The sequence below is a fragment of the Engystomops pustulosus genome, chromosome 2, assembly GCF_040894005.1.
Source record: "Engystomops pustulosus chromosome 2, aEngPut4.maternal, whole genome shotgun sequence".
NCBI classification, from domain to species: Eukaryota; Metazoa; Chordata; class Amphibia; order Anura; family Leptodactylidae; genus Engystomops; species Engystomops pustulosus.
In genome coordinates, this window is record NC_092412.1 from 3,140,675 (window position 1) to 3,168,078 (window position 27,404).

The 27,404-nt window shown below is 46.7% G+C and overlaps 1 protein-coding gene across 1 annotated transcript in view; it reads right to left on the reverse strand.

Moving 5' to 3' along the window:
* Positions 1 to 21,010, reverse strand: part of CCKBR (cholecystokinin B receptor) — a 62,121-nt gene extending 41,111 nt beyond the window's left edge. The window contains exon 1 of the mRNA XM_072133591.1: positions 20,821 to 21,010. Within this exon, the coding sequence (XP_071989692.1) occupies positions 20,821 to 20,956 (136 nt within the window). The 5' untranslated portion in view covers positions 20,957 to 21,010. The remainder of the gene's footprint in view (positions 1 to 20,820) is intronic.
* Positions 21,011 to 27,404: the final 6,394 nt, after the last annotated feature.

Consider the following 27,404-nt stretch of genomic DNA (forward strand, 5'->3'; position numbering starts at 1 on the left):
CCAGGGCAGATCCCCAGGGCTGAACCCCAGTGCAGATCCCCAGGGCAGATCCCCAGGGCGGAACTCCAGTGCAGATCCCCAGGGCGGATCCCCAGTGCAGATCCCCAGTGCAGATCCCCAGGGCAGATCCCCAGGGCTGAACCCCAGTGCAGATCCCCAGTACGGAACCCCAGTACGGAACCCCAGTGCAGATCCCCAGGGCAGATCCCCAGGGCAGATCCCCAGGGCGGAACCCCAGTACAGATCCCCAGGGCACATCCCCAGGGCACATCCCCAGGGCACATCCCCAGGGCACATCCCCAGGGCAGATCCCCAGGGCACATCCCCAGGGCGGAACCCCAGGGCACATCCCCAGGGCGGAACTCCAGTGCAGATCCCCAGGGCGGATCCCCAGGGCGGATCCCCAGTGCAGATCCCCAGTGCAGATCCCCAGTGCGGATCCCCAGGGCAGATCCCCAGTGCAGATCCCCAGGGCAGATCCCCAGGGCAGATCCCCAGGGCAGATCCCCAGGGCGGAACCCCAGTGCAGATCCCCAGGGCAGATCCCCAGGGCGGAACTCCAGTGCAGATCCCCAGGGCGGATCCCCAGGGCGGATCCCCAGTGCAGATCCCCAGGGCAGATCCCCAGGGCGGAACCCCAGTGCAGATCCCCAGGGCACATCCCCAGGGCACATCCCCAGGGCAGATCCCCAGGGCGGATCCCCAGAGCACATCCCCAGGGCACATCCCCAGGGCACATCCCCAGGGCACATCCCCAGGGCAGATCCCCAGAGCACATCCCCAGAGCACATCCCCAGGGCACATCCCCAGGGCGGATCCCCAGAGCACATCCCCAGGGCACATCCCCAGTGCACATCCCCAGGGCACATCCCCAGGGCACATCCCCAGGGCAGATCCCCAGGGCGGGATGTTTCATCTAGTAGTTTAGGGCTTCCTTAAAATGTATCTTTTATAACATGCTAATTCATTTCATGGGCTACGGGGGAGTCGCCATAGCCTCTGCTAGTTCCGGGGACTGTGGTTAGGACACGCCCCAGTAGCCCAGCAGAGACGCCCCCATGCGCATCCACTACCATTGTAAAGGCTGCGCTAGCAAAGTAGCTACGGTCGCATCGCCGGCTTCAGGGAACAAGTGCGCATGCGCTCTGCATAGAGGGATACAAGTACCCCCCCCCTGTATACATACCAGGGGCCCCTGGTGCACGCAGTAACACTCCACTCCTTCTAAATGGAAATCAGAGAAACCCAGAAGGTTCAGATCAATTCCTTAACAGCAGCACAAATTATCAATTACCCAACTCGCCCGGTAAGAAATCCCATCAGTGAGGAGCGGAGGTTCTGCTTCACTGCTCTATAATAACCTCTGGTAACACGACAAGGATGGAGCAGCCGCCCCTGAGAGACCGCCCGAGGCGGCAGGATAATGGGAGATACTCAATCATCAGCGGCGACTGCCGGAGCGCAGGGTCTGAGACATACAGTATAGCTTCTCACTAAATCTTCAAAATATTATTAGGAGGCGACAGGAAGGAGAGGGGGGGGCCACATTCACACCCCCAACAATCAATAATATATCTGAGGATGTAGCTGATAAGTGATCAGGTCTATAGATCAGATACTGATAGGAGGAGGCTGATAAGTGATCAGGACTATAGATCAGATACTGATAGGAGGAGGCTGATAAGTGATCAGGTCTATAGATCAGATACTGATAGGATGAGGCTGATAAGTGATCAGGTCTATAGATCAGATACTGATAGGATGAGACTGATAAGTGATCAGGACTATAGATCAGATACTGATAGGAGGAGGCTGATAAGTGATCAGGACTATAGATCAGATACTGATAGGAGGAGGCTGATAAGTGATCAGGTCTATAGATCAGATACTGATAGGAGGAGGCTGATAAGTGATCAGGACTATAGATCAGACACTGATAGGATGAGGCTGATAAGTGATCAGGTCTATAGATCAGATACTGATAGGAGGAGGCTGATAAGTGATCAGGACTATAGATCAGATACTGATAGGAGGAGGCTGATAAGTGATCAGGACTATAGATCAGACACTGATAGGATGAGGCTGATAAGTGATCAGGTCTATAGATCAGATACTGATAGGAGGAGGCTGATAAGTGATCAGGACTATAGATCAGATACTGATAGGATGAGGCTGATAAGTGATCAGGACTATAGATCAGATACTGATAGGATGAGGCTGATAAGTGATCAGGTCTATAGATCAGATACTGATAGGAGGAGGCTGATAAGTGATCAGGACTATAGATCAGATACTGATAGGAGGAGGCTGATAAGTGATCAGGTCTATAGATCAGATACTGATAGGATGAGGCTGATAAGTGATCAGGACTATAGATCAGACACTGATAGGAGGAGGCTGATAAGTGATCAGGTCTATAGATCAGATACTGATAGGATGAGGCTGATAAGTGATCAGGTCTATAGATCAGATACTGATAGGATGAGGCTGATAAGTGATCAGGTCTATAGATCAGATACTGATAGGAGGAGGCTGATAAGTGATCAGGTCTATAGATCAGATACTGATAGGATGAGGCTGATAAGTAATCAGGACTATAGATCAGATACTGATAGGAGGAGGCTGATAAGTGATCAGGTCTATAGATCAGATACTGATAGGATGAGGCTGATAAGTGATCAGGACTATAGATCAGATACTGATAGGATGAGGCTGATAAGTGATCAGGTCTATAGATCAGATACTGATAGGATGAGGCTGATAAGTGATCAGGACTATAGATCAGATACTGATAGGATGAGGCTGATAAGTGATCAGGACTATAGATCAGATACTGATAGGAGGAGGCTGATAAGTGATCAGGTCTATAGATCAGATACTGATAGGATGAGGCTGATAAGTGATCAGGACTATAGATCAGATACTGATAGGATGAGGCTGATAAGTGATCAGGTCTATAGATCAGATACTGATAGGATGAGGCTGATAAGTGATCAGGACTATAGATCAGATACTGATAGGAGGAGGCTGATAAGTGATCAGGACTATAGATCAGATACTGATAGGATGAGGCTGATAAGTGATCAGGACTATAGATCAGATACTGATAGGAGGAGGCTGATAAGTGATCAGGTCTATAGATCAGATACTGATAGGATGAAGCTGATAAGTGATCAGGACTATAGATCAGATACTGATAGGATGAGGCTGATAAGTGATCAGGTCTATAGATCAGATACTGATAGGAGGAGGCTGATAAGTGATCAGGTCTATAGATCAGATACTGATAGGATGAGGCTGATAAGTGATCAGGACTATAGATCAGATACTGATAGGATGAGGCTGATAAGTGATCAGGACTATAGATCAGATACTGATAGGATGAGGCTGATAAGTGATCAGGTCTATAGATCAGATACTGATAGGATGAGGCTGATAAGTGATCAGGACTATAGATCAGATACTGATAGGAGGAGGCTGATAAGTGATCAGGTCTATAGATCAGATACTGATAGGAGGAGGCTGATAAGTGATCAGGTCTATAGATCAGATACTGATAGGATGAGGCTGATAAGTGATCAGGACTATAGATCAGATACTGATAGGATGAGGCTGATAAGTGATCAGGACTATAGATCAGATACTGATAGGATGAGGCTGATAAGTGATCAGGTCTATAGATCAGATACTGATAGGATGAGGCTGATAAGTGATCAGGACTATAGATCAGATACTGATAGGATGAGGCTGATAAGTGATCAGGTCTATAGATCAGATACTGATAGGAGGAGGCTGATAAGTGATCAGGACTATAGATCAGATACTGATAGGATGAGGCTGATAAGTGATCAGGTCTATAGATCAGATACTGATAGGATGAGGCTGATAAGTGATCAGGACTATAGATCAGATACTGATAGGATGAGGCTGATAAGTGATCAGGACTATAGATCAGATACTGATAGGATGAGGCTGATAAGTGATCAGGTCTATAGATCAGATACTGATAGGATGAGGCTGATAAGTGATCAGGTCTATAGATCAGATACTGATAGGAGGAGGCTGATAAGTGATCAGGACTATAGATCAGATACTGATAGGAGGAGGCTGATAAGTGATCAGGACTATAGATCAGATACTGATAGGATGAGGCTGATAAGTGATCAGGTCTATAGATCAGATACTGATAGGAGGAGGCTGATAAGTGATCAGGACTATAGATCAGATACTGATAGGATGAGGCTGATAAGTGATCAGGACTATAGATCAGATACTGATAGGATGAGGCTGATAAGTGATCAGGACTATAGATCAGATACTGATAGGATGAGGCTGATAAGTGATCAGGACTATAGATCAGATACTGATAGGATGAGGCTGATAAGTGATCAGGTCTATAGATCAGATACTGATAGGAGGAGGCTGATAAGTGATCAGGACTATAGATCAGATACTGATAGGATGAGGCTGATAAGTGATCAGGTCTATAGATCAGATACTGATAGGAGGAGGCTGATAAGTGATCAGGTCTATAGATCAGATACTGATAGGATGAGGCTGATAAGTGATCAGGACTATAGATCAGATACTGATAGGAGGAGGCTGATAAGTGATCAGGTCTATAGATCAGATACTGATAGGAGGAGGCTGATAAGTGATCAGGGCTATAGATCAGATACTGATAGGATGAGGCTGATAAGTGATCAGGACTATAGATCAGATACTGATAGGAGGAGGCTGATAAGTGATCAGGTCTATAGATCAGATACTGATAGGATGGGGCTGATAAGTGATCAGGACTATAGATCAGATACTGATAGGATGAGGCTGATAAGTGATCAGGTCTATAGATCAGATACTGATAGGAGGAGGCTGATAAGTGATCAGGACTATAGATCAGATACTGATAGGATGAGGCTGATAAGTGATCAGGTCTATAGATCAGATACTGATAGGATGAGGCTGATAAGTGATCAGGACTATAGATCAGATACTGATAGGATGAGACTGATAAGTGATCAGGACTATAGATCAGATACTGATAGGATGAGGCTGATAAGTGATCAGGACTATAGATCAGATACTGATAGGATGAGGCTGATAAGTGATCAGGACTATAGATCAGATACTGATAGGAGGAGGCTGATAAGTGATCAGGTCTATAGATCAGATACTGATAGGATGAGGCTGATAAGTGATCAGGTCTATAGATCAGATACTGATAGGAGGAGGCTGATAAGTGATCAGGACTATAGATCAGATACTGATAGGATGAGGCTGATAAGTGATCAGGTCTATAGATCAGATACTGATAGGATGAGGCTGATAAGTGATCAGGTCTATAGATCAGATACTGATAGGATGAGGCTGATAAGTGATCAGGTCTATAGATCAGATACTGATAGGATGAGGCTGATAAGTGATCAGGACTATAGATCAGATACTGATAGGATGAGGCTGATAAGTGATCAGGACTATAGATCAGATACTGATAGGAGGAGGCTGATAAGTGATCAGGTCTATAGATCAGATACTGATAGGAGGAGGCTGATAAGTGATCAGGACTATAGATCAGATACTGATAGGATGAGGCTGATAAGTAATCAGGACTATAGATCAGATACTGATAGGAGGAGGCTGATAAGTGATCAGGACTATAGATCAGATACTGATAGGAGGAGGCTGATAAGTGATCAGGTCTAGAGATCAGATACTGATAGGAGGAGGCTGATAAGTGATCAGGACTATAGATCAGATACTGATAGGATGAGGCTGATAAGTGATCAGGACTATAGATCAGATACTGATAGGAGGAGGCTGATAAGTGATCAGGACTATAGATCAGATACTGATAGGATGAGGCTGATAAGTGATCAGGACTATAGATCAGATACTGATAGGAGGAGACTGATAAGTGATCAGGTCTATAGATCAGATACTGATAGGAGGAGGCTGATAAGTGATCAGGACTATAGATCAGATACTGATAGGAGGAGGCTGATAAGTGATCAGGACTATAGATCAGATACTGATAGGATGAGGCTGATAAGTGATCAGGTCTATAGATCAGATACTGATAGGATGAGGCTGATAAGTGATCAGGTCTATAGATCAGATACTGATAGGATGAGGCTGATAAGTGATCAGGTCTATAGATCAGATACTGATAGGAGGAGGCTGATAAGTGATCAGGACTATAGATCAGATACTGATAGGATGAGGCTGATAAGTGATCAGGTCTATAGATCAGATACTGATAGGATGAGGCTGATAAGTGATCAGGACTATAGATCAGATACTGATAGGAGGAGGCTGATAAGTGATCAGGACTATAGATCAGATACTGATAGGATGAGGCTGATAAGTGATCAGGTCTATAGATCAGATACTGATAGGATGAGGCTGATAAGTGATCAGGACTATAGATCAGATACTGATAGGAGGAGGCTGATAAGTGATCAGGACTATAGATCAGATACTGATAGGATGAGGCTGATAAGTGATCAGGGCTATAGATCAGATACTGATAGGATGAGGCTGATAAGTGATCAGGTCTATAGATCAGATACTGATAGGAGGAGGCTGATAAGTGATCAGGTCTATAGATCAGATACTGATAGGATGAGGCTGATAAGTGATCAGGACTATAGATCAGATACTGATAGGATGAGGCTGATAAGTGATCAGGACTATAGATCAGATACTGATAGGAGGAGGCTGATAAGTGATCAGGTCTATAGATCAGATACTGATAGGAGGAGGCTGATAAGTGATCAGGACTATAGATCAGATACTGATAGGATGAGGCTGATAAGTGATCAGGTCTATAGATCAGATACTGATAGGAGGAGGCTGATAAGTGATCAGGACTATAGATCAGATACTGATAGGATGAGGCTGATAAGTGATCAGGACTATAGATCAGATACTGATAGGATGAGGCTGATAAGTGATCAGGACTATAGATCAGATACTGATAGGATGAGGCTGATAAGTGATCAGGACTATAGATCAGATACTGATAGGATGAGGCTGATAAGTGATCAGGTCTATAGATCAGATACTGATAGGATGAGGCTGATAAGTGATCAGGACTATAGATCAGATACTGATAGGAGGAGGCTGATAAGTGATCAGGTCTATAGATCAGATACTGATAGGATGAGGCTGATAAGTGATCAGGTCTATAGATCAGATACTGATAGGATGAAGCTGATAAGTGATCAGGACTATAGATCAGATACTGATAGGATGAGGCTGATAAGTGATCAGGTCTATAGATCAGATACTGATAGGATGAGGCTGATAAGTGATCAGGACTATAGATCAGATACTGATAGGATGAGGCTGATAAGTGATCAGGACTATAGATCAGATACTGATAGGATGAGGCTGATAAGTGATCAGGACTATAGATCAGATACTGATAGGATGAGGCTGATAAGTGATCAGGTCTATAGATCAGATACTGATAGGATGAGGCTGATAAGTGATCAGGACTATAGATCAGATACTGATAGGAGGAGGCTGATAAGTGATCAGGACTATAGATCAGATACTGATAGGATGAGACTGATAAGTGATCAGGACTATAGATCAGATACTGATAGGAGGAGGCTGATAAGTGATCAGGACTATAGATCAGATACCGATAGGAGGAGGCTGATAAGTGATCAGGACTATAGATCAGATACTGATAGGAGGAGGCTGATAAGTGATCAGGACTATAGATCAGATACTGATAGGATGAGGCTGATAAGTGATCAGGACTATAGATCAGATACTGATAGGATGAGGCTGATAAGTGATCAGGACTATAGATCAGATACTGATAGGATGAGGCTGATAAGTGATCAGGACTATAGATCAGATACTGATAGGATGAGGCTGATAAGTGATCAGGACTATAGATCAGATACTGATAGGATGAGGCTGATAAGTGATCAGGTCTATAGATCAGATACTGATAGGAGGAGGCTGATAAGTGATCAGGTCTATAGATCAGATACTGATAGGATGAGGCTGATAAGTGATCAGGACTATAGATCAGATACTGATAGGATGAGGCTGATAAGTGATCAGGTCTATAGATCAGATACTGATAGGATGAGGCTGATAAGTGATCAGGACTATAGATCAGATACTGATAGGAGGAGGCTGATAAGTGATCAGGACTATAGATCAGATACTGATAGGATGAGGCTGATAAGTGATCAGGACTATAGATCAGATACTGATAGGATGAGGCTGATAAGTGATCAGGTCTATAGATCAGATACTGATAGGATGAGGCTGATAAGTGATCAGGTCTATAGATCAGATACTGATAGGAGGAGGCTGATAAGTGATCAGGTCTATAGATCAGATACTGATAGGAGGAGGCTGATAAGTGATCAGGACTATAGATCAGATACTGATAGGATGAGGCTGATAAGTGATCAGGTCTATAGATCAGATACTGATAGGATGAGGCTGATAAGTGATCAGGTCTATAGATCAGATACTGATAGGATGAGGCTGATAAGTGATCAGGACTATAGATCAGATACTGATAGGATGAGGCTGATAAGTGATCAGGTCTATAGATCAGATACTGATAGGAGGAGGCTGATAAGTGATCAGGTCTATAGATCAGATACTGATAGGATGAGGCTGATAAGTGATCAGATCTATAGATCAGATACTGATAGGAGGAGGCTGATAAGTGATCAGGACTATAGATCAGATACTGATAGGATGAGGCTGATAAGTGATCAGGACTATAGATCAGATACTGATAGGATGAGGCTGATAAGTGATCAGGACTATAGATCAGATACTGATAGGATGAGGCTGATAAGTGATCAGGTCTATAGATCAGATACTGATAGGAGGAGGCTGATAAGTGATCAGGTCTATAGATCAGATACTGATAGGAGGAGGCTGATAAGTGATCAGGACTATAGATCAGATACTGATAGGATGAGGCTGATAAGTGATCAGGTCTATAGATCAGATACTGATAGGAGGAGGCTGATAAGTGATCAGGACTATAGATCAGATACTGATAGGAGGAGGCTGATAAGTGATCAGGACTATAGATCAGATACTGATAGGAGGAGGCTGATAAGTGATCAGGACTATAGATCAGATACTGATAGGATGAGGCTGATAAGTGATCAGGACTATAGATCAGATACTGATAGGATGAGGCTGATAAGTGATCAGGACTATAGATCAGATACTGATAGGAGGAGGCTGATAAGTGATCAGGTCTATAGATCAGATACTGATAGGAGGAGGCTGATAAGTGATCAGGTCTATAGATCAGATACTGATAGGATGAGGCTGATAAGTGATCAGGTCTATAGATCAGATACTGATAGGAGGAGGCTGATAAGTGATCAGGACTATAGATCAGATACTTCATCCTTATTGTTTAGTCCTTGGGGACACGATTGAAGCATAAGAAGAGAAGTGATGTCACCCGCTCCCTCCTGGTCCTATATATATACAGATGGGAGCGTCGCACATTGAGATTTTCTGGAAACAAAGTAGCGTAAAATGTGACACAGAAATCCAGTTGTTATCATAATGAGATCACACGCAGCAGCGCTCCGCCACCGGCCTCCAGTCATTCATCTGCAGGATCCGCGACTCCCTGCATCTCCCCATCGATTAGTCCTCGCTCCAGGCTGTGCCCATGATGAACGAGAGGGAAATGTCCGCACAATGAACCCTGGGACGAGTGTCAGCGTCTGCGAGTTCTCACAATCCACCCGCTCAGGGCGCAGGAAAAATCACTTTGATCAAACTTAGAAGTGAAGCGCGGGGAGAGTCTGAGGGGATCATGAATTAATAATCCCCCCCAAAATATCACCTCATCTCATCCCGCTGTATCCGAGCCAAGATCTGCAGGAAGCACTGGGAAGGAGAAGTGGAGCATACACCATGTGCTACACCCAGAGCTGCACTCACTATTCTGCAGTGATACATTGTTGTTACAGGGGGATCAGATAAGAAGATGAAGGTAGTGATGGAACAGAAATCATCCATTATACAAACATCAAACGATATGAAACAATACAACATCCGTTGACTAAGAAGAGATGCAGCAGCTGTCAGCATGACACAGACCTGGCACACGCTGCCCTCAACATCTCCAGAGAGGATTCCTGGCCCAATATCACATGAGCCACAATGTACAATATACTACAGCACCAGCGGCTGAGGGCGCAGGACGGATCCGATACCAGGTCCAGTTATAAAGAATCAGACGTGAAACAATGGAAAGTCGTTGTGTTATCAGTCACAGAACGGAGCGGCCCCTGCACGGGGGTCTCTGCCCCCATCCACACGAAATACAGGGTCCTCCAATGTATATAATACTATTACACAGTATACAAGAGGCTGCACCAGGTATAACAGGACACAGCAGCACCAGGTATAACAGGACACAGCGGCACCAGGTATAACAGGACACAGCGGCATCAGGTATAACAGGACACAGCAGCATCAGGTATAACAGGACACAGCAGCACCAGGTATAACAGGACACAGCGGCACCAGGTATAACAGGACACAGCGGCACCAGGTATAACAGGACACAGCAGCACCAGGTATAACAGGACACAGCAGCACCAGGTATAACAGGACACAGCAGCACCAGGTATAACAGGACACAGCAGCATCAGGTATAACAGGACACAGCGGCATCAGGTATAACAGGACACAGCAGCATCAGGTATAACAGGACACAGCGGCATCAGGTATAACAGGACACAGCAGCACCAGGTATAACAAGACACAGCAGCAACAGGTATAACAGGACACAGCAGCATCAGGTATAACAGGACACAGCAGCACCAGGTATAACAAGACACAGCAGCAACAGGTATAACAGGACACAGCAGCACCAGGTATAACAAGACACAGCAGCAACAGGTATAACAGGACACAGCGGCACCAGGTATAACAGGACACAGCAGCACCAGATATAACAGGACACAGCAGCACCAGGTATAACAGGACACAGCAGCACCAGGTATAACAGGACACAGCAGCATCAGGTATAACAGGACACAGCGGCATCAGGTATAACAGGACACAGCAGCATCAGGTATAACAGGACACAGCGGCATCAGGTATAACAGGACACAGCAGCACCAGGTATAACAGGACACAGCAGCACCAGGTATAACAGGACACAGCAGCATCAGGTATAACAGGACACAGCAGCATCAGGTATAACAGGACACAGCGGCACCAGGTATAACAGGACACAGCAGCATCAGGTATAACAGGACACAGCAGCACCAGGTATAACAGGACACAGCAGCATCAGGTATAACAAGACACAGCAGCACCAGGTATAACAGGACACAGCAGCACCAGGTATAACAGGACACAGCAGCACCAGGTATAACAAGACACAGCGGCACCAGGTATAACAGGACACAGCAGCACCAGGTATAACAGGACACAGCAGCACCAGGTATAACAGGACACAGCGGCATCAGGTATAACAGGACACAGCGGCACCAGGTATAACAGGACACAGCAGCATCAGGTATAACAGGACACAGCAGCATCAGGTATAACAAGACACAGCAGCACCAGGTATAACAGGACACAGCAGCACCAGGTATAACAGGACACAGCAGCACCAGGTATAACAAGACACAGCAGCAACAGGTATAACAGGACACAGCAGCATCAGGTATAACAGGACACAGCAGCACCAGGTATAACAAGACACAGCAGCAACAGGTATAACAGGACACAGCAGCACCAGGTATAACAGGACACAGCGGCACCAGGTATAACAGGACACAGCAGCATCAGGTATAACAGGATACAGCGGCACCAGGTATAACAGGACACAGCAGCATCAGGTATAACAGGACACAGCGGCACCAGGTATAACAGGACACAGCGGCACCAGGTATAACAGGACACAGCAGCATCAGGTATAACAGGACACAGCAGCACCAGGTATAACAAGACACAGCGGCACCAGGTATAACAGGACACAGCAGCACCAGGTATAACAGGACACAGCGGCATCAGGTATAACAGGACACAGCAGCATCTGGTATAACAGGACACAGCAGCACCAGATATAACAGGACACAGCAGCATCAGGTATAACAGGACACAGCAGCACCAGGTATAACAGGACACAGCGGCATCAGGTATAACAGGACACAGCAGCATCAGGTATAACAGGACACAGCAGCACCAGGTATAACAGGACACAGCAGCACCAGGTATAACAGGACACAGCAGCACCAGGTATAACAGGACACAGCAGCATCAGGTATAACAGGACACAGCGGCATCAGGTATAACAGGACACAGCAGCACCAGGTATAACAAGACACAGCAGCAACAGGTATAACAGGACACAGCAGCATCAGGTATAACAGGACACAGCAGCACCAGGTATAACAGGACACAGCAGCACCAGGTATAACAGGGCACAGCGGCACCAGGTATAACAGGACACAGCGGCACCAGGTATAACAGGACACAGCGGCACCAGGTATAACAGGACACAGCGGCACCAGGTATAACAGGACACAGCGGCACCAGGTATAACAGGACACAGCGGCACCAGGTATAACAGGACACAGCGGCACCAGGTATAACAGGACACAGCGGCACCAGGTATAACAGGACACAGCGGCACCAGGTATAACAGGACACAGCGGCACCAGGTATAACAGGACACAGCGGCACCAGGTATAACAGGACACAGCGGCACCAGGTATAACAGGACACAGCGGCACCAGGTATAACAGGACACAGCGGCACCAGGTATAACAGGACACAGCGGCACCAGGTATAACAGGACACAGCAGCATCAGGTATAACAGGACACAGCGGCATCAGGTATAACAGGACACAGCGGCACCAGGTATAACAGGACACAGCGGCACCAGGTATAACAGGACACAGCAGCATCAGGTATAACAGGACACAGCAGCATCAGGTATAACAGGACACAGCAGCATCAGGTATAACAGGACACAGCAGCACCAGGTATAACAGGACACAGCAGCACCAGGTATAACAGGACACAGCAGCACCAGGTATAACAGGACACAGCAGCATCAGGTATAACAGGACACAGCAGCATCAGGTATAACAGGACACAGCAGCACCAGGTATAACAGGACACAGCAGCACCAGGTATAACAGGACACAGCGGCACCAGGTATAACAGGACACAGCAGCACCAGGTATAACAGGACACAGCAGCACCAGGTATAACAGGACACAGCGGCACCAGGTATAACAGGACACAGCGGCACCAGGTATAACAGGACACAGCGGCATCAGGTATAACAGGACACAGCAGCACCAGGTATAACAGGACACAGCAGCACCAGGTATAACAGGACACAGCAGCATCAGGTATAACAGGACACAGCAGCACCAGGTATAACAGGACACAGCGGCACCAGGTATAACAGGACACAGCGGCACCAGGTATAACAGGACACAGCGGCATCAGGTATAGCAGGACACAGCGGCACCAGGTATAACAGGACACAGCAACACCGGGTATAACAGGACACAGCAACACCGGGTATAACAGGACACAGCAGCACCAGGTATAACAGGACACAGCAGTACCAGGTATAACAGGACACAGCAGCACCAGGTATAACAGGACACAGCAGCATCAGGTATAACAGGACACAGCAGCACCAGGTATAACAGGACACAGCAGCACCGGGTATAACAGAACACAGCAGCACCAGGTATAACAGGACACAGCAGCATCAGGTATAACAGGACACAGCGGCATCAGGTATAACCGGACACAGCGGCATCAGGTATAACAGGACACAGCGGCATCAGGTATAACAGGACACAGCGGCATCAGGTATAACAGGACACAGCGGCATCAGGTATAACAGGACACGGCGGCATCAGGTATAACAGGACACGGCGGCACCAGGTATAACAGGACACGGCGGCACCAGGTATAACAGGACACGGCGGCACCAGGTATAACAGGACACGGCGGCACCAGGTATAACAGGACACGGCGGCACCAGGTATAACAGGACACGGCGGCACCAGGTATAACAGGACACGGCGGCACCAGGTATAACAGGACACGGCGGCACCAGGTATAACAGGACACGGCGGCACCAGGTATAACAGGACACGGCGGCACCAGGTATAACAGGACACGGCGGCACCAGGTATAACAGGACACGGCGGCACCAGGTATAACAGGACACGGCGGCACCAGGTATAACAGGACACAGCAGCATCTGGTATAACAGGACACGGCGGCACCAGGTATAACAGGTTACTGGGGGTTATAGTGGGATAGAAGAGACTACAGAGGAGAAATATTATAGAAAACTGTGGTATTGGCAGGGGAGTCACTGGGTTCAGAGAGGAGACACTGGGATCGGAGAGGAGACACTGGGATCGGAGAGGAGACACTGGGATCGGAGAGGAGACACTGGGATCGGAGAGGAGACACTGGGATCGGAGAGGAGACACTGGGATCGGAGAGGAGACACTGGGATCGGAGAGGAGACACTGGGATCGGAGAGGAGACACTGGGATCGGAGAGGAGATATTGGGATGGGAGAAAAGAGACTTGGAGCAGAGAGGAGATTCTGGGTCGTAGAGGAGACAATGGGATCAGAGAGGAGACACTGGGATCGGAGAGGAGACACTGGGATCGGAGAGGAGACACTGGGATCGGAGAGGAGACACTGGGATCGGAGAGGAGACACTGGGATCGGAGAGGAGACACTGGGATCGGAGAGGAGACACTGGGATCGGAGAGGAGACACTGGGATCGGAGAGGAGACACTGGGATCGGAGAGGAGACACTGGGATCGGAGAGGAGACACTGGGATCAGAGAGGAGACACTGGGATCAGAGAGGAGACACTGGGATCAGAGAGGAGACACTGGGATCAGAGAGGAGACACTGGGATCAGAGAGGAGACACTGGGATCAGAGAGGAGACACTGGGATCAGAGAGGAGACACTGGGATCAGAGAGGAGACACTGGGATCAGAGAGGAGACACTGGGATCAGAGAGGAGACACTGGGATCAGAGAGGAGACACTGGGATCAGAGAGGAGACACTGGGATCAGAGAGGAGACACTGGGATCAGAGAGGAGACACTGGGATCAGAGAGGAGACACTGGGATCAGAGAGGAGACACTGGGATCAGAGAGGAGACACTGGGATCAGAGAGGAGACACTGGGATCAGAGAGGAGACACTGGGATCAGAGAGGAGACACTGGGATCAGAGAGGAGACACTGGGATCGGAGAGGAGACACTGGGATCGGAGAGGAGACACTGGGATCGGAGAGGAGACACTGGGATCGGAGAGGAGACACTGGGATCGGAGAGGAGACACTGGGATTGGAGTGAAGACAATGGGATTGGACATGAGAAACTAGGAACAGAGAGGAGACACTGGGATCAGAAAGGAGACACTGGGAACAGAGAGGAGACACTGGGAACAGAGAGGAGACACTGGGAATAGAGAGGAGACACTGGGAACAGAGAGGAGACACTGGGAACAGAGAGGAGACACTGGGATCAGAGAGGAGACACTAGGAATGGAGAGGAACCAATGGGATCAGAGAGGAGACACTGGGATCAGAGAGGAGACAATGGGATCAGAGAGGAGACACTGGGATCAGAGAGGAGACACTGGGATCAGAGAGGAGACACTGGGATCAGAGAGGAGACACTGGGATCAGAGAGGAGACACTGGGATCAGAGAGGAGACACTGGGATCAGAGAGGAGACACTGGGATCAGAGAGGAGACACTGGGATCGGAGAGGAGACACTGGGATCGGAGAGGAGACACTGGGATCGGAGAGGAGACACTGGGATCGGAGAGGAGACACTGGGATCGGAGAGGAGACACTGGGATTGGAGTGAAGACAATGGGATTGGACATGAGAAACTAGGAACAGAGAGGAGACACTGGGATCAGAAAGGAGACAGTGGGAACAGAGAGGAGACACTGGGAACAGAGAGGAGACACTGGGAATAGAGAGGAGACACTGGGAACAGAGAGGAGACACTGGGAACAGAGAGGAGACACTGGGATCAGAGAGGAGACACTAGGAATGGAGAGGAACCAATGGGATCAGAGAGGAGACACTGGGATCAGAGAGGAGACACTGGGATCAGAGAGGAGACACTGGGATCAGAGAGGAGACACTGGGATCAGAGAGGAGACACTGGGATCAGAGAGGAGACACTGGGATCAGAGAGGAGACACTAGGAATGGAGAGGAACCAATGGGATCAGAGAGGAGACTCTGGGATCAGAGAGGAGACACTGGGATCAGAGAGGAGACACTGGGATCAGAGAGGAGACACTGGGATCAGAGAGGAGACACTGGGATCAGAGAGGAGACACTGGGATCAGAGAGGAGACACTGGGATCAGAGAGGAGACACTGGGATCAGAGAGGAGGCACTGGGAACAGAGAGGAGGCACTGGGAACAGAGAGGAGGCACTAGGATTGGATAGAAATCACTAGGAATGGAGAGGAACCAATGGGATCAGAGAGGAGACACTGGGATCAGAGAGGAGACACTGGGATCAGAGAGGAGACACTGGGATCAGAGAGGAGACACTGGGATCAGAGAGGAGACACTGGGATCAGAGAGGAGACACTGGGATCAGAGAGGAGACACTGGGATCAGAGAGGAGACACTGGGATCAGAGAGGAGACACTAGGAATGGAGAGGAACCAATGGGATCAGAGAGGAGACTCTGGGATCAGAGAGGAGACACTGGGATCAGAAAGGAGACACTGGGATCAGAAAGGAGACACTGGGATCAGAAAGGAGACACTGGGATCAGAAAGGAGACACTGGGATCAGAAAGGAGACACTGGGATCAGAAAGGAGACACTGGGATCAGAAAGGAGACACTGGGATCAGAAAGGAGACACTGGGATCAGAGAGGAGACACTGGGATCAGAGAGGAGACACTGGGATCAGAGAGGAGACACTGGGATCAGAGAGGAGACACTGGGATCAGAGAGGAGACACTGGGATCAGAGAGGAGACACTGGGATCAGAGAGGAGACACTGGGATCAGAGAGGAGACACTGGGATCAGAGAGGAGACACTGGGATCAGAGAGGAGACACTGGGATCAGAGAGGAAACACTGGGATCAGAGAGGAAACACTGGCATCAGAGAGAAGACACTGGGATCAGAGAGGAGACACTGGGATCAGAGAGAAGACACTGGGATCGGAGAGGAGACACTGGGATCGGAGAGGAGACACTGGGATCGGAGAGGAGACACTGGGAACAGAGAAGACACTTTAGGATAGAAATACAAGACTGGGATAAGAGATGTGTCGTGGGAGAGAAAACAACTGGATTGGAAAGGAAAAATGGGATAAGAGAGGTAAAGATGAGATGGAATATAAAACATTACAGGAGAAGAGGAGAAGATGGCATAGAGGAGATAATATTATAATAAGAAAAGTTGGGATAGAGGGGCAGAGAAGCTGGGATAGAGGAGAGAAGATGGGATAGAGGAGAGGAGAAGATGGGAAAGAAGAGAGAAGATGGGATAGAGGAGAGGAGAAGATGGCATAGAGGAGATAATATTATAATAAGAAAAGTTGGGATAGAGGGGCAGAGAAGCTGGGATAGAGGAGAGAAGATGGGATAGAGGAGAGGAGACACTGGGATCAGAGAGGAGGCACTGGGAACAGAGAGGAGGCACTAGGATTGGATAGAAATCACTAGGAATGGAGAGGAACCAATGGGATCAGAGAGGAGACACTGGGATCAGAGAGGAGACACTGGGATCAGAGAGGAGAAACTGGGATCGGAGAGAAGACACTAGGAATGGAGAGGAACCAATGGGATCAGAATGGAGACTCTGGGATCAGAAAGGAGACACTGGGAACAGAGAGGAGGCACTGGGATTGGAAAGAAGTCACTAGGAATGGAGAGGAACCAATGGGATCAGAGAGGAACCAATGGGATCAGAGAGGAGACACTGGGATCAGAGAGGAGACACTGGGATCAGAGAGGAGACACTGGGATGAGAGGAGACACTGGGATCAGAGAGGAGACACTTGGATCAGAGAGGAGACACTTGGATCAGAGAGGAGACACTGGGATCAGAGAGGAGACACTGGGATCAGAGAGGAGACACTGGGATCAGAGAGGAGACACTGGGAACAGAGAGGAGGCACTAGGATTGGATAGAAATCACTAGGAATGGAGAGGAACCACTGGGATCAGAGAGGAGACACTGGGATCAGAGAGGAGACACTGGGATCAGAGAGGAGACACTGGGATCAGAGAGGAGACACTGGGATCAGAGAGGAGACACTAGGAATGGAGAGGAACCAATGGGATCAGAGAGGAGACACTGGGATCAGAAAGAAGACACTGGGATCAGAAAGGAGACACTGAGATCAGAAAGGAGACACTGGGATCAGAAAGGAGACACTGGGATCAGAAAGGAGACACTGGGATCAGAAAGGAGACACTGGGATCAGAGAGGAGACACTGGGATCAGAGAGGAGACACTGGGATCAGAGAGGAGACACTGGGATCAGAGAGGAGACACTGGGATCAGAGAGGAGACACTGGGATCAGAGAGGAGACACTGGGATCAGAGAGGAGACACTGGGATCAGAGAGGAGACACTGCGATCAGAGAGGAGACACTGCGATCAGAGAGGAGACACTGGGATCAGAGAGGAGACACTGGGATCAGAGAGGAGACACTGGGATCAGAGAGGAGACACTGGGATCAGAGAGGAAACACTGGCATCAGAGAGAAGACACTGGGATCAGAGAGAAGACACTGGGATCGGAGAGGAGACACTGGGATCGGAGAGGAGACACTGGGAACAGAGAGGACACTTTAGGATAGAAATACAAGACTGGGATAAGAGATGTGTCGTGGGAGAGAAAACAACTGGATTGGAAAGGAAAAATGGGATAAGAGAGGTAAAGATGAGATGGAATATAAAACATTACAGGAGAAGAGGAGAAGATGGCATAGAGGAGATAATATTATAATAAGAAAAGTTGGGATAGAGGGGCAGAGAAGCTGGGATAGAGGAGAGAAGATGGGATAGAGGAGAGGAGAAGATGGGAAAGAAGAGAGAAGATGGGATAGAGGAGAGGAGAAGATGGGATAGAGGAGAGAAGAAGATGGGATAGAGGAGAGGAGAAGATGGGATAGAGGAGAGGAGAAGATGGGATAGAGGAGAGAAGAAGATGGGATAGAAGAGAGAAGAAGATGGGATAGAGGAGAGAAGAAGATGGGATAGAGGAGAGAAGATGGGATAGAGGAGAGGAGAAGATGGGATAGAGGAGAGAAGAAGATGGGATAGAAGAGAGAAGAAGATGGGATAGAAGAGAGGAGAAGATGGGATAGAGGAGAGGAGAAGATGGGATAGAGGAGAGGAGAAGATGGGATAGAAGAGAGGAGAAGATGGGATAGAAGAGAGAAGAAGATGGGATAGAGGAGAGAAGAAGATGGGATAGAGGAGAAGAAGAAGATGGGATAGAGGAGAGAAGAAGATGGAATAGAAGAAAGATTAAGATGGGATAGAAGAGAGAAGAAGATAGAGGAGAGAAGATGGGATAGAGGAGAGGAGAAGGGATAGAGGAGAGAAGATGGGATAAAAGAGAGAAGAAGATGGGATAGAAGAGAGAAGAAGATGGGATAGAGGAGAGAAGAAGATGGGATAGCGGAGAGAAGAAGATGGGATAGAGGAGAGAAGAAGATGGGATAGAAGAGAGGAGAAGATGGGATAGAAGAGAGAAGAAGATGGGATAGAGGAGAGAAGAAGATGGGATAGAAGAGAGGAGAAGATGGGATAAAAGAGAGAAGAAGATGGGATAGAGGAGAGAAGAAGATGGGATAGAGGAGAGAAGAAGATGGGATAGAGGAGAGAAGAAGATGGGATAGAGGAGAGAAGAAGATGGGATAGAGGAGAGAAGAAGATGGGATAGAGGAGAGAAGAAGATGGGATAGAAGAGAGAAGAAGATGGGATAGAGGAGAGAAGAAGATGGGATAGAGGAGAGAAGAAGATGGGATAGAGGAGAGAAGATGGGATAGAAGAGAGAAGAAGATGGGATAGAGGAGAGAAGAAGATGGGATAGAGGAGAGAAGAAGATGGGATAGAAGAGAGAAGAAGATGGGATAGAGGAGAGAAGAAGATGGGATAGAAGAAAGATGAAGATGGGATAGAGTATAGTAGGAGCTGGGATAGAGGAGAGAAGAAGATGGGATAGAGAACAGTAGTATCTGGGCTGGAGGAGAGTAGGAGCTGGGATAAAGTAGAGGAGAAGCTGCGCTGGAGAAGAGGAGGATCTGGGCTGGAGGAGAGTAGTATCTGCGCTGGAGAAGAGGAGAAGCTGCGCTGGAGGAGAGTAGTATCTGGGCTGGAGGAGAGGAGAAGCTGCGCTGGAGAAGAGGAGGATCTGGGCTGGAGGAGAGTAGTATCTGGGCTGGAGGAGAGGAGAAGCTGCGCTGGAGAAGAGGAGGATCTGGGCTGGAGGAGAGTAGTATCTGGGCTGGAGCAGAGGAGAAGCAGCGCTGGAGGAGAGTAGTATCTGGGCTGGAGGAGAGTAGTATCTGGGCTGGAGAGGAGAGTGGGAGCTGCGCTGGAGGAGAGTAGTATCTGGGCTGGAGGAGAGTAGTATCTGGGCTGGAGGAGAGTAGTATCTGGGCTGGAGAGGAGAGTAGTATCTGGGCTGGAGGAGAGTAGTATCTGGGCTGGAGAGGAGAGTAGTATCTGGGATGGAGAGGAGAGTAGTATCTTTGGGGTCTCAGTACCTGTCGGGCCGGCTCCTCTGCGGGGGGCCAGGCTGTCACAGCTCAGGTTGAGGGCTGCGCTCATGTTGCTGTGCAGGCGGCGGCGGCACAGCAGCTCGTGCAGGGCGCTCATGTTCCCGGCCAGGCGCTCCATCATGTGCGGGGGAGAGCAGCTGCTGCCATGTGCACACGGAGCGGTCACTGCCCGGCTCTGCCTCCAGCACCGGGAGGAGCCGCAGCGACACCTGGCGGAACAGCTGCGGTACCGCACCCCCACACAGCCGGGAGCGCGGAGTACTACACACCCATCATCTATCTGTATATCTATCTATACACCCATCATCTATACATCCATCAGCTATACATCCATCATCTATACATCTATCTATACATCCATCATCTATACATCTATCTATACACCCATAATCTATACACCCATCATCTATACATCCATCATCTATACATCTATCTATACATCCATCATCTATATATCCATCATCTATACATCTATCTATACATCCATCATCTATACACCCATCATCTATACACCCATCATCTATACACCCATAATCTATACACCCATCATCTATCTGTATATCTATCTATACACCCATCATCTATACATCCATCACCTATATATCTATCTATACATCCATCATCTATACACCCATCATCTATACACCCATCATCATCTATACATCCATCACCTATATATCTATCTATACATCCATCATCTATACACCCATCATCCATACACCCATCATCTATACACCCATCACCTATATATCTATCTATACATCCATCATCTATACACCCATCACCTATATATCTATCTATACATCCATCATCTATACACCCATCATCTATACACCCATCATCATCTATACATTCATCATCTATACACCCATCATCTATACACCCATCATCTATACATCCATCACCTATATATCTATCTATACACCCATCATCTATACACCCATCACCTATATATCTATCTATACACCCATCATCTATACACCCATCATCTATACACCCATCATCCATATATCTATCTATACACCCATCACCTATACACCCATCATCATCTATACACACATCATCTATACACCCATCATCATCTATACATCCATCATCTATACACCCATCATCCATACACCCATCATCCATACACCCATCATCCATACACCCATCATCCAAACACCCATCATCTATACACCCATCATCTATACACCCATCATCTATACACCCATCATCTATACATCCATCACCTATACACCCATCACCTATATATCTATCTATACACCCATCATCTATACACCCATCATCTATACACCCATCATCTATACACCCATCATCCATACACCCATCATCCATACACCCATCATCCATACACCCATCATCATCTATACATCCATCACCTATATATCTATCTATACACCCATCATCTATACACCCATCACCTATATATCTATCTATACACCCATCATCTATACACTCATCATCTATACACCCATCATCTATACACCCATCATCCATATATCTATCCATACACCCATCATCCATACACCCATCATCTATACACCCATCATCATCTATACATCCATCATCCATACACCCATCATCATCTATACATCCATCATCCATACACCCATCATCCATACACCCATCATCCATACACCCATCATCCATACACCCATCATCTATACACCCATCACCTGTACACCCATCATCATCTATACATCCATCATCTATACACCCATCACCTATATATCTATCTATACACCCATCATCTATACACCCATCATCTATACACCCATCATCCATATATCTATCCATACACCCATCATCCATACACCCATCATCCATACACCCATCATCCATACATCCATCATCCATACACCCATCATCCATACACCCATCACCTATATATCTATCTATACACCCATCACCTATACACCCATCATCTATACACCCATCATCATCTATACATCCATCATTTATACACCCATCATCCATACACCCATCATCCATACACCCATCATCCATACACCCATCATCCATACACCCATCATCTATACACCCATCATCATCTATACATCCATCGACTATACAACCATCATCTACACACCCATCATCTACACATCTATCACCTATACACCCATCACCTATATATCTATCTATACACCCATCATCTATACACCCATCATCTATACACCCATCACCTATATATCTATCTATAACCCATCACCTATATATCTATCTATACATCCATCATCTATACACCCAACATCTATATATACACCCATCACCTATATATCTATCTATACACCCATCACCTATATATCTATCTATACAGCCATCATCTATACACCCATCATCTATACATCCATCATCTATACACCCATCATCATCTATACATCCATCATCTATACATCCATCACCTATATATCTATCTATACACCCATCATCTATACACCCATCACCTATATATCTATCTATACATCCATCATATATACACCCATCATCTATACACCCATCACCTATATATCTATCTATACATCCATCATCTATACACCCATCATCATCTATACATCCATCATCTATACATCCATCACCTATACACCCATCATCTATACACCCATCATCCATATATCTATCTATACACCCATCATCTATACACCCATCATCATCTATACATCCATCATCTATACACCCATCATCCATACACCCATCATCCATACACCCATCATCCATACACCCATCATCCATACACCCATCATCCATACACCCATCATCCATACACCCATCATCCATACACCCATCATCTATACACCCATCACCTGTACACCCATCATCATCTATACATCCATCATCTATACACCCATCACCTATATATCTATCTATACACCCATCATCTATACATCCATCATCTATACACCCATCATCATCTATACATCCATCATCATCTATACATCCATCACCTATATATATATCTATACACCCATCATCTATACACCCATCACCTATATATCTATCTATACATCCATCATCTATACACCCATCATCTATACACCCATCACCTATATATCTATCTATACATCCATCATCTATACACCCATCACCTATATATCTATCTATACATCCATCATCTATACACCCATCATCTATACACCCATCACCTATATATCTATCTATACACCCATCATCTATACACCCATCACCTATATATCTATATATACATCCATCATCTATACACCCATCACCTATATATCTATCTATACATCCATCATCTATACGCCCATCATCATCTATACACACATCATCTATACACCCATCATCATCTATACATCCATCATCTATACACCCATCATCTATACACCCATCATCCATATATCTATCTATACACCCATCATCTATACGCCCATCATCATCTATACACACATCATCTATACACCCATCATCATCTATACATCCATCATCTATACACCCATCATCTATACACCCATCATCCATATATCTATCTATACACCCATCATCTACACACCCATCACCTATACACCCATCATCTATACACCCATCATCATCTATACATCCATCATCCATACACCCATCATCCATACACCCATCATCCATACACCCATCATCTATACACCCATCACCTTCTATACATCCATCATCTATACACCCATCACCTATATATCTATCTATACACCCATCATCTATACACCCATCATCTATATATCTATCTATACATCCATCATCTATACACCCATCATCATCTATACATACATCATCTATACACCCATCATCTATACATCCATCACCTATATATCTATCTATACACCCATCATCTATACACCCATCACCTATATATCTATCTATACATCCATCATCTATACACCCATCACCTATATATCTATCTATACATCCATCATCTATACACCCATCATCTATACACCCATCACCTATATATCTATCTATACATCCATCATCTATACACCCATCATCATCTATACACACATCATCATCTATACATCCATCACCTATACATCCATCACCTATACACCCATCATCTATACACCCATCATCCATATATCTATCTATACACCCATCATCTATACACCCATCATCTATACACCCATCATCCATACACCCATCATCCATACACCCATCATCCATACACCCATCATCCATACATCCATCATCCATACATCCATCATCCATATATCTATCTATACACCCATCATCTATACATCCATCATCTATACACTCATCATCCATACACCCACCATCCATACACCCATCATCCATACACCCATCATCCATACACCCATCATCCATACACCCATCATCCATACACCCATCATCCATACACCCATCATCCATACACCCATCATCCATACACCCATCATCCATACATCCATCATCCATACATCCATCATCCATATATCTATCTATACACCCATCTATACACCCATCACCTATACACCCATCATCTATACACCCATCATCATCTATACATCCATCATCTATACACTCATCATCCATACACCCATCATCCATACACCCATCATCCATACACCCATCATCCATACACCCATCATCCATACACCCATCATCTATACACCCATCATCTATACACCCATCACCTGTACACCCATCAACTATACACCCATCATCATCTATACATCCATCATCTATACACCCATCATCCATACACCTATCACCTATATATCTATCTATACACCCATCACCTATATATCTATCTATACATCCATCATCTATACACCCATCATCTATACACCCATCATCTATACACCCATCATCTATACATCCATCACCTATACACCCATCACCTATATATCTATCTATACACCCATCATCTATACACCCATCATCTATACACCCATCATCTATACACCCATCATCTATACACCCATCATCTATACACCCATCATCTATACATCCATCATCTATACACCCATCATCTATACACCCATCACCTATATATCTATCTATACATCCATCATCTATACACCCATCATCTATATATCTATCTATACATCCATCATCTATACACCCATCATCATCTATACACACATCATCATCTATACATCCATCACCTATACATCCATCACCTATACACCCATCATCTATACACCCATCATCCATATATCTATCTATACACCCATCATCTATACACCCATCATCTATACACCCATCATCCATACACCCATCATCCATACACCCATCATCCATACACCCATCATCCATACATCCATCATCCATATATCTATCTATACACCCATCATCTATACATCCATCATCTATACACTCATCATCTATACACCCACCATCCATACACCCATCATCCATACACCCATCATCCATACACCCATCATCCATACACCCATCATCCATACACCCATCACCTGTACACCCATCACCTGTACACCCATCATCTATACACCCATCATCTATACACCCATCATCATCTATACATCCATCATCTATACACCCATCATCTATACACCCATCACCTATATATCTATCTATACATCCATCATCTATACACCCATCATCTATATATCTATCTATACATCCATCATCTATACATCCACCATCTATATATGGAGTCACTGTACGGCTGCGCACGGATCACTGGACCCACGGCGCCTCACCCCAACTCTCTGGTGCCATAACATAGCACAGTCAGTCACTCCTAGAGGTGATAGGAGGACACTGCCCCCTGCTGGTGTGATGATGTGGAGGGCTGTGACATAGGACAGTGAGCTGTAGTGGTGATAGGAGGACACTGCCCCCTGCTGGTGTGATGATGTGGAGGGCTGTGACATAGGACAGTGAGCTGTAGTGGTGATAGGAGGACACTGCCCCCTGCTGGTGTGATGATGTGGAGGGCTGTGACTTAGGACAGTGAGCTGTAGTGGTGATAGGAGGACACTGCCCCCTGCTGGTGTGATGATGTGGAGGGCTGTGACATAGGACAGTGAGCTGTAGTGGTGATAGGAGGACACTGCCCCCTGCTGGTGTGATGATGTGGAGGGCTGTGACATAGGACAGTGAGCTGTAGTGGTGATAGGAGGACACTGCCCCCTGCTGGTGTGATGATGTGGGGGGCTGTGACATAGGACAGTGAGCTGTAGTGGTGATAGGAGGACACTGCCCCCTGCTGGTGTGATGATGTGGGGGGCTGTGACATAGGACAGTGAGCTGTAGTGGTGATAGGAGGACACTGCCCCCTGCTGGTGTGATGATGTGGAGGGCTGTGACATAGGACAGTGAGCTGCAGAGGTGATAGGAGGACACTGACCCCTGCTGGTGTGATGATGTGGAGGGCTGTGACATAGGACAGTGAGCTGTAGTGGTGATAGGAGGACACTGCCCCCTGCTGGTGTGATGATGTGGAGGGCTGTGACATAGGACAGTGAGCTGCAGTGGTGATAGGAGGACACTGCCCCCTGCTGGTGTGATGATGTGTTGGGGGGGGGGTGATAGGGGGACACTGCCCCCTGCTGGTGTGATGATGTGGGGGGCTGTGGCATAGGACAGTGAGCTGTAGTGGTGATAGGAGGACACTGCCCCCT